Source organism: Miniopterus natalensis, chromosome 19 (genome assembly GCF_054644295.1).
Source record: "Miniopterus natalensis isolate mMinNat1 chromosome 19, mMinNat1.hap1, whole genome shotgun sequence".
Taxonomy (NCBI): domain Eukaryota; kingdom Metazoa; phylum Chordata; class Mammalia; order Chiroptera; family Miniopteridae; genus Miniopterus; species Miniopterus natalensis.
In genome coordinates, this window is record NC_142099.1 from 15,703,490 (window position 1) to 15,713,668 (window position 10,179).

The 10,179-nt window shown below is 41.0% G+C and overlaps 1 protein-coding gene across 14 annotated transcripts in view; it reads left to right on the forward strand.

Annotated features, from left to right (window-relative positions):
- The window catches only part of PRRC2C (proline rich coiled-coil 2C), a 69,215-nt gene extending 59,389 nt beyond the window's left edge, over positions 1-9,826 (forward strand). For 5 of the 14 annotated variants that reach the window (XM_016221426.2, XM_016221432.2, XM_016221427.2 and 2 more), the window contains 9 exons: positions 589-701; positions 1,079-1,215; positions 1,965-2,196; positions 2,427-2,549; positions 3,641-3,859; positions 4,239-4,342; positions 4,726-4,852; positions 5,730-5,966; positions 7,927-9,826. In XM_016221426.2, the coding sequence (XP_016076912.2) occupies positions 589-701; positions 1,079-1,215; positions 1,965-2,196; positions 2,427-2,549; positions 3,641-3,859; positions 4,239-4,342; positions 4,726-4,852; positions 5,730-5,966; positions 7,927-8,184 (1,550 nt within the window). In that variant the 3' untranslated portion in view covers positions 8,185-9,826. Of the gene's footprint in view, positions 1-588; positions 702-1,078; positions 1,216-1,964; positions 2,197-2,426; positions 2,550-3,640; positions 3,860-4,238; positions 4,343-4,675; positions 4,867-5,729; positions 5,967-7,440; positions 7,494-7,926 lie in introns of those variants that run through there. The other 9 variants (XM_016221429.2, XM_016221431.2, XM_087828149.1 and 6 more) reach the window with 7 other exon arrangements.
- Positions 9,827-10,179: the final 353 nt, after the last annotated feature.

Below are 10,179 nucleotides of genomic sequence, written 5' to 3' on the forward strand. Positions count from 1 at the left end.
CTGTGTCCTTGGGTTGTATGTGCATATAAATTCTTTGGTTACTCTCTCCCCCTCCACCCACCCACCATCCTCCATCCCTCTGACATTCGTAAGTCTGATCTGTGCTTCCATGTCATTGAATCTATTCTGTTCATGAGTTTATTAAGTTCTTTAGATTCCGCATATAAGCGAGATCATGTGATGTTTGTTTTTGTCTGCCTGGCTTATTTCACTTAGCATAATTTTCTCCAGGTCAATCCATACTATCCCAAAGGATACGAGATCCTTCTTTACAGCTGCATAGTATTCCATGTGTAAATGTCCCACAGCTTTTTTATCCACTCATCTACTGATAGGCACTTGGGCTGTTTCCAGATCTTAGCTATTGTAAACTGCACTGCTATGAACATAGGGGTGCATATATTCTTTCTGATTAGTGAGTGTTTCAGGATAATTTTTACTATTTTATACCCCATTGGCAGTGTATGAGTGTTTATTTTTCTATATCTTCACAAGTACTAGAGTTTTCTTGTTTTAATTTGCATATACCTGTCTGCTAAATTCTGAAATTTTAGACACTTAAGACTTTTTTTTCCTGATTGTCTATAGCTCAAATCCCAGCTTTCTATATGGACACCAGTCATTTATTCAATACCCAGCATGCCCGATTGGCTCCACCATCGTTGGCTCAGCAGCAAGGCTTCCAACCAGGTCTTTCGCAGGTAAACATCCCAGACTTCTTCCATCTTGCAGTTGTTTCTTGACGTTTTTATGGTGTAATGTTTATCTTGGGCTACAAATAATAGACTCTATGAAGTTATAATCTTCTTTTAACAACATGGGAAAAAAACCATGATCACCTAGGTATGTATAAGCAAATCATTAAAACTCCCAAATTTGCCAAAGCTTAACGATTAACAGTGTAGAATTAAGTCATGGATTAAATGGAAAATGGAGATGTTTACATTTGGTTTTGTTTTAAAGGAAACTGGTACATAGCATTAATCGTTTACTTTTTTTCATTTTGCTCAGTTTATTTTCCCACATATCATAAGTTGTGTACATGGCGTTCACATACCCTTTTCTCCTTGCATGGCAGCCTGCTTCGGTTCAGCAGATCCCGATTCCTATTTACGCACCGCTGCAGGGGCAGCACCAAGCCCAGCTGAGTTTGGGTGCTGGACCTGCTGTTTCCCAGGCCCAGGAATTATTCAGTTCTTCCCTTCAACCATATAGGTAAACTCTTTAAAATATGTTTGTTGTTAGGAAACATCATAATTGCTGAGCTTTCTTGCCGTATCTCTACCGCTTCTTCCTTCCCTCTACAAGCTAGGATTACCCTCTTATAAACCATTAAAGTATTAATCATGTTGATTATGAACCTCAGCCTCTGGTCATTTACCAAACAAAGTCAAGCCTCAAAATTTTTTTAAATTTTCAAATAGTTGCCATGGAGTGCATTACAGCCTCTTGACTTATTTTATAACTGGAAGTTTGCACCCTTAGATCATAATATTGTGTTGCGTATTAATCCTGGTGTGAACTAGTACACTGCTTCATTCTGTAGAAATCTTGATGCCTCTTATAAGAAATACGTGAGGGGAAGTAATGAAATACAGATGGTACAAGTCAGAGCTTTTGGTGATACAAATTAAATGGAATGTCAGTACCAAATAGAAAGTGGTAGGTTTGGTTCTGAGCTTGCTAGTAAACACATGAAAAGGGACTCGTTCTCATTGTTCAAGAGGAAAAATATCTTGCTGGCTTCTGGAAAGAGGAAGCTTTTTCCAGAACTTTTACTTTTGGGGCTTCATTGTATAGTGAGCTCAAAGTCTTGAAATAGGTACCTTAGACAAGGCCTGCAGTCTCTGCCTCTTTATGCTAATTAGAGTACTTGGACATTTACGCTACTAAGTCTTAAGGTTGCCAGATTCGAGATAGAATTAACATCTAACACAACCTTTTTCTCTTCAATACTGATGTAGATCTCAGCCAGCCTTTATGCAGAGCAGCCTGTCCCAGCCATCTGTGGTCCTTTCTGGTACTGCCATCCACAATTTCCCAGCTGTCCAGCACCAGGAACTTGCCAAGGCACAGTCGGGTCTTGCCTTTCAACAAACTTCCAATACTCAACCTATTCCTATATTATATGAACATCAGCTGGGTCAGGCATCAGGGCTGGGAGGCTCCCAGCTTATCGATACACATCTTCTCCAGGTAATTATACCAGGGGCGAGAGCATGCACTGTCGTCATATTCTTATGCAACAGGTGATTTAAGGACAGTTTTTAAAGAAAAATGTTTAAAGACACAATGAAAAAACAAAGATCTCCCTTTTTATCTAATACTGAAATTTTCAGAGAGTGCTTTGAAGCCATAGTAACCTTGGTATCTGATTTGGAAATTTTAAAAATCTTACTGTTGTTTTCTTACTAAATTTTTTCTAGGCTAGAGCAAATCTTACCCAGGCTTCAAATCTTTATTCTGGACAAGTACAACAGCCTGGTCAGACAAATTTTTATAACACTGCCCAGTCACCGAGTACTCTCCAGCAGGTAAACTATGGCATGGTAAATTTCCTCAATTTTCTTTATTATTATTGTTGTTGTTGTTGTTGTTGTTGTTACTGTTACTGCTTCTGTTGTTGGGAATTTAGATAGAACCAAGATGGGGAGATGTGTGGTAGTTTCAGACTTTTCTCTGTGATGTCCTAGGAATTCTGTGGGTCCACTGATAGGTTCCACAATATGTCTTCCCACCCTCACTTCAGTCAGTTCTGCTTTTTATCTTTTTTTAAAAATGGGTTTCCATGAAAGCTGTCATTAGGGATATGCAGTTACTTGTAAGTGATAGTTGCTTTATCCATTCATGCCAGAGACGAAGGAAGACTCAAGACCCACCACAGTGGTCAGTGTAACACACGGGGCAGTAAGGCAGAGGGCACATGACAAAACACATTCCTTACGTGTATGACTGTGATAATAATTTTCAGTGAAAAAATGCATATGCTTTTGAAACCATCTCCTAGCAATGTTGTTAATCCGCTTACTCCTTAAAAGTTGGCGGAGGTCTGGGTGAGAGACTAAAGCTTAAGCCTTTAGTCATTTTCTCATAACTACTTTTGGTGGCTATTTTAGGGGTGACAACTCATAAATATATTACCTATTGGTGTTCAAAATAAGTTGGTATTTGGGAAGTTGTGACTACTTTCTTACATTGTATCCTTATGATTTTATTGTATTTTGTGGTTACTTGACTACATGTACTGTAGATTAATTCAAAGATAGTTATTTCAGTAAAATAGTTTCTCCACTGCTAATTTGTTATACTGTTACACCTTTTTTTTTTTTTTTTTTTTTTAATCCTCACCAAGGATATGTTTATTGATTTTTAGAGAGAGAAAAACATCAGCTGGTTGCCTCGCGTATACACCAACCATTTGAGCCACCCAGCTAAGGCATACTGTTGGCGTCTTTAATAAAAGAATGGAGATAGTTACTAAGCAGAAGATTTATATGTGAAATATATTTAATATATTGATGTCTTCTGTTTAAAATATTACTCATAAGAATTTTAAGAGTTGTGTTAGAGTTATAGGGATATGCGTACAGCGGGCTCTGTATAAGCAAATTGCTACAGTTTCTATTTGCTTATGTCCTAGGTTACAGTACCTTTACCAGCATCCCAGCTTTCCTTGCCTAACTTTGGATCCACAGGGCAGCCTTTAATTGCTCTGCCTCAGACCCTTCAGCCTCCGTTACAGCACACTGCCCCCCAAGCACAGGCCCAGAGCCTGAGTCGCCCTGCACAAGTTAGCCAGCCTTTCAGGGGACTAATCCCTGCTGGAACCCAGCACAGCATGATCGCAACCACGGGGAAAGTAAGTGAAGAGAAATGGATGGTTTCTTTGAGACTCTAAGGTTGTGTGTAGATATGTGCATTGTGTGATCTGTAAAAATAAAATACATTTTACCACCCTTTATCTACTTACTTTCAATGTGTTTGGCCCCCTTTGTGTTTTACTTCATAGCCATAAATTCACAAATTTTGTGGGAGAATTGGATTTACACCTCCTCTTAGATTTTTCGGCCACAAATTTGCTTTGTTAATTCCATGGTACTTCAAAACTAATTACAGGATTTTGATACTGAGGTTCTTTGCCCTTTACTGGATTAAGTCTTCATATATAGAGTATTAAACATAGCACATTAACTTATGGGATTGCAGAAATGTTAGGTTTGTTTTATGTTCTTTCTCAGATGTCTGAAATGGAACTAAAGGCCTTTGGGAGCGGCATTGATATAAAACCAGGCACACCTCCAATCAGCGGAAGAAGCACCACCCCCACCTCTAGTCCCTTCCGGTAAAGCGGGCATTTGCATTTGCTATAGAATTCCCAATAACTGAGCACCGTTTGTTTGTTAGATGCATACTGTGTCGCCAGTCCTGTGGTAAGCACAGACATTCTGACAGTTCTACCTGAAATGTTAAGCTGTTGAATTATTAAGAATGTATTTGTTATTCTGTATTTTAAGAAAAACTTTTAATACAGGGAAAATGTAGCCAGTATCCTTTTTCACCTCTGCCCCTCCAATGTGTCTCCACTGCTGTGATGTTTGGTAACTCACCTTGGTAAATTCTCATCAACTACAAAGTATGATGAGTCTACCAAGCGCACTGTCTACAAATCTAACAGCATCATTCACCCGGCACTGCCGTACTGACCAGTGACGACTTCTTTCCAAGGGCCACTTCCACAAGTCCGAACAGCCAGTCCAGCAAAATGAGCAGCATTGTCTATCAGAAGCAGTTCCCGTCAGCCCCCGCCACTGTGAGAATGACACAGCCATTTCCTACACAGTTTGCACCCCAGGTGGGCAGATACAAGTGAGAAATGAGTATGATTTACTTGCAAATGCTTGCTAACCTGGCGAATTCTCTGATTTTATAGTCTTGCCCTATTATAACCAGTTCAGAAGCAGTTTTTAATGAGAAACAGTTTCTTATTTAACAGTAAACTTAAATATTCAAATATAGTCTCTGCCATCTTTATGTAGACACAGGTAGCTATGTAATTCTAAGGCAGACAATAGAAATAGTCAAAAGATTCCCCACACAGCTCCGTTCCTTTAAATTTCAGTCCTATTCCTTTTATCTTTTTGAAGAAGTTGACTTTTCAGAGAAGGGTCCCAGTGCTTAAAGTTTTCTAGGGTTTTTTGTTTATTTGTTTTGGGGATTTTGGTGTTTTTTTGTTTTTTTGCAATAACTGTAGGTGAGGTAAATTTTCCAGAAGGTATTCTAATATATGTATAAAAATGATGGCTTCTCTTACCTTTGCTCATCAGATGGAAAGATTAACTAAAATTGATAAGCATGCTCACAAACTAGAATTGGTACCTGAAATATTTGCCAAATTAGCATTGTTTTTTATTTAGATTATGTTTGGAATAGGTGTTGTATGTTTTTCTGCAATTGTATTTTTTTAAGAAGGTATCCTGAGTAGTAGCCTTCCTGTCTCCTGTTCAGAATCTGTAGCTGGAGGGCCCTAGCATGCTGTGCTGGTTTTCCCAGTAGACTCTCCAAGCATGGCCTGTGTTTCTTGTCCCAGTGCTAGAGCGGCACAGATCCGTGCACTTCCTTTCATGGAGGAATTGGTTCAGATTGACTCTGAGATAAGCCAACCTGGTCTAGTTGGCAAAAAAAAATTTTTTTAACAGTTTAATGTTGTATGTTTTGTTTTTTTCACTCAGATCCTCTCTCAGCCTAACCTGGTCCCTCCATTGGTAAGAGCCCCACATACTAACACCTTCCCAGCGCCCGTACAGAGGCCGCCAATGGCACTGGCCAGTCAGATGCCTCCTCCGCTGACCACAGGCCTCATGAGCCATGCTCGTTTGCCACATGTAGCCAGGGGTCCTTGTGGATCACTGTCTGGAGTCAGAGGCAATCAGGCCCAGGCTGCGCTGAAGGCTGAACAAGACATGAAGGTTAGTACAGTGTTGGCAGCCGCCAGAGCAACCGTCTGTCTCTGAACCATGTCTTACGATGCTCTGGACCCATAACGCATATCCAGGCATTCATTGTCTCAGCAGACTTCACCAAGCTAATTGCTTTTATTCATTCCTTTTTCAAATTATTGTTTTATTTTTCTCCCTATTCCCCCCACCTTTTTTTTCCCCCCCTTTTTTTCTTTTGCAGCTGTTGTCAACAAACAAGTTAATATTTTTAACTCTGTGGCCAAATGAGTTGCTTATAAAAATAAATATTTGAGGGAGATCTGAGTTTAGCTGCTACATTTTTTTTAGAAGAGCAAAAAAAAGTAATAGGGACTATTGTAGGCTTCCCCATTTTCTTTGTTTTTCTCCCCCACCCCCACTCCCCTTCCAAAGTTAAGGTAGAAATCATGCTCTGAGAAAACTCTGGAATGGCTAAGACATGGTGCCTGCTTCGTTTTTCTCCCCTCCCAAGTCATCCGAATTCAGTTTTCTTCTTGAACTGTTTTTGTACCCCTTTTTGCCTACCACCTTAGGTGGCTTATTCCACAGCAGTTTGTGTAGTTGTGTAGTTGTAGATGAAGAACTCACAAAAGCACTTTGGGATCCTTCGCTATACAAGGCACTGGTGGCCGTGAGGTGTGCTGATGCAGGAGTGCCTTGAGGAGTCTGTGTGCGGACAGTTGTATAGTTGTAAACCTTACCTGTCTGCCTGTACAGCCAGCTGTGTCGTTTATGTCTGTGTTTACTTAGACTTGACTTTAGAGGTCTTTGTAATTTTGCCTGTTATGTCACTAATCTGTATCAGGTCAGACTAGAACATAGAAAAGCTTACTGCTTCCAGACAGGGAAATGGCCGTGGTCGGGCTTTACTCTAAGTTAGAAACATGTTTATGATGATTCTATAGAGAATTTGGTTGGCTGGCTAAAGTTTCTTTCTGGGTTGATGCCCCTGGTTTCTGATCTTCAGTAATCACATTTAAAGACTACCCTGCAGTGAAACTCTTATTAAACATTCCCTGCTTTTATTAAAGCCATGTGCCTGGGATTTCCATCTGTTCATAACTGTTACAAATACTAGTATGTGTAGAAATCTCTGGACACTGTTTGACCTTGGTTTTCAGTTCTGTTCCGAGCTCCTTGGAACTTGATTTTTCATAAATTCCTGTGTTGGAAATGGTCTCGGAGCTTAATAATAGGGTGAAGAGGGCGCAAATTTCTTGAAAATTGCTTCAGATTTTTGGATAGTGCAAATGACTTGCAGAATGTGTAGGGCTTTTTATATGCAAGAGGTGTAGAAACTTATGTTACATGTAGTGGTATAATTTACAGATCGACGTAAGTATATACTGGGGATGCGAAGTCATTAAAATGAGGCGGTGGTTTTACCAGCTCAGAGAGGTGGGAGCTATCAGAACTTAGTGATGCAGCGACGTCGTTACTAATTTCTGATGCTCTTCCCCTGCAGAAGAGAGCTGTGGGAAGAGGACTCAGCCACAAGACCTTTGGTCCTAGGTGTTGGTAATGCCACGTATAAGTGCTTCCTTTTTGTTCTCTTGTAGACACGTATTGATAACTAGACGTTTTAATAGTCGCGTATGTTTTCAAGTTCGCAAGCAGGCTCCCTAGATAAAATTTGATATCGATAAGGTTTGTTCCAGAAACAATACAAACCAACAGCAATTTCTATATTATTATTTTATGAGAGGGCAAACTTGGAAAAGGTGGTGGGAGGTGGTCTTGTCTTTTCAAATATTAAAAGAAAAGTCACATGAATGTTTTCGAGATAGGAAGAAATCTAGTAAAAGCTGAAAGATGGATGAGGTACTTTTGGTTTGGGCCAAATCAGCGTGGGGAAAGCCATTGGTGATTGGTGGAAGAGTTGGAACTGAGAGTGATTGACAGGCTTTGGTGGCGCTGCAGCGTCTTCAGTTGTTGTTTCTCATTCTTTAAGGCAAAGCAGAGAGCAGAGGTTCTTCAGTCCACGCAGCGCTTCTTCTCTGAACAGCAGCAGAGCAAACAGATAGGCGGCAAGGCCCCAAAGGTGGACGGCGACGCAAGCAAACCTTCCGAAACACTGACCGACGCTCCTGGTGTCTGTCAGGAAAAAGTAGAAGAAAAGCCCCCCCCTGCACCCACCATGGCCACCAAACCTGTTCGGACTGGACCCATCAAACCTCAGGCCATCAAAACCGAAGAAACAAAATCTTAAAAGGCTGTGGTTCATTGCAGGGGCCTGGGGGAGGGAGAGGGAAAGGAGGAAGGATGCATTTGGGTCATGCCAGCAGCCAAAGGGGTAAAATGGTCTGTGACATTATCCTGTCCCAAGTTCGGAGGTGCATGGGGACATAGGAGCCATTCACACTGACATAGGCCGCCCAACGAGGCTTTGCCAGCTCACACCCACTTCACAACACGCACCCTGTTGATGGCTGTGCATCTCAGTCTGGATTTACATACAAACATGTACACGTTCCTGGAGTGCGTATCATTTAGAACTCAGTCCTTATGGTTAGATGAGACAACAGAAATAAGAGGAAAGTAATACCGCAGAGGAGTAGCCCGGCCCGAACAGCACGGTGGTCCCAGCTGGTAGCACAGCAGGGACTGCTCCCTTCTGGCCTGTGGATGCGGTGATGGCATTGGTGGGCTCGATGGTGAGGAACTGGCAAGAACTGGGGCTGCACAGAGGAGCCTATGTCTGGCCCTGGCAGCTTGCTGTTTTTATAACATGGTAATTGAGCTGAACACAAAGTATAGTAACTGATCTTCCTTCTTCCTGGATAAGTGAGCCATGGTGAAATAATGATGTCAGCATCCTGAATGTACCCCAGTGGGCGGTGTCTGGCTACTGCTTCTGTTTGAAATGCTGTGTTTTGGTTGTGGCCCGAAGCTTTGAAGTGTTACTGGGCTGCTTTTCTGTGGAGCCCTGACCACTCAAACACAGCAGATTTGGTGAATACTGGTTAGGGCGAGTCTTGCCCACCTCCACTCGGTCATCTTTGTATGAGTCCAGTGGAATGTGGTGGGGGGTTTTTGTTGTTGTTTTTGTTTGTTTGTTTTGGTCTTTCTTAAACGGTTTTTAGGTGATATTCATGAAGAGCAGTCAGTACCTAGAACTGTGCCACTAATGAAAGGAAAGCCTGTCTGAGAAGGTGCATTTCTTCCCAGAGCTGTCGTTCCACCCTGGGGGCCTCTGCTGGGAAAACAGAATCAAGTCTCAAACAATGCCTTTTTAATTGTATCTCTAGTATTATAGATGTAGGGCAGTACTGTATCATACCTCTGTGAATGTAAAATATCTTGTTCCTGCTTTATGATACGTAGTAGTGACTGTGCTTTATCAGAGCTGTTTTTAATGACGTTATTCTAGAATGTTTTCTTTCCAGATGATGATGGAGAAGCTAATAAAAAAAATGGTGCCAGGTACCACAACAGTAACAGAACTTTGCTGTTTTCTGGGGATTTGTTTTTTACCTTTTTTTTTTTTTTTTTAATGGAGTGTGCTGGATGTCTATAACTTTGTTCAAATGACTGCAGAACCTGGAAGAGCTGTTGCTGCTATCGATGCATAACATACTGCTATTGGTCTTTTTATATAAATAAATATATATATATACATATATATATAATTTGAATTTTTGGAAACTTTAGCTGTGCTGTCAACTTTGGAAAAACTATCCCAGTTGTACCGTGTTGGGTTGGCATTGTACAGAAATTAACAGCCATATTGGTCTAGAAACGTTCAACATAATTTTTTCCATTTGTACAGGGGTAACGCACTGTATTAAATATGTAAGGTCTTAATCTACATGGGTTTGATTACAGAAACTAATAAAGTATTCTCTAAATAATGAGTCTTGGAGCTTCTAATCCATTCATAAAATCCGAAGCAAGGTCTGTCGTTCCACCAAAGATAGTGAACAACATTGTGCAGAGACTTGGTTCTGACTGAGGAGCTGTAAAGCTCATTCAGGGTGAATGGGGTCCTGAAGGGTGAGACTCCTGCCCCTGTACCTGGATCAGATATTCTCATGTTGACAGTCTGTCCAGAAGTGGGGAGGAGTCTTTCTTGATGCAAAGTGCTGAGTGTAGAAAAAAAATTCACCCTTCTTGGCAGAAACTGAAGGACCCAAAATAGATCTCGGTACTTACATTTGTATTTTTTATATCTGCTCACACAGTCACAGCCATTATCACCTACACA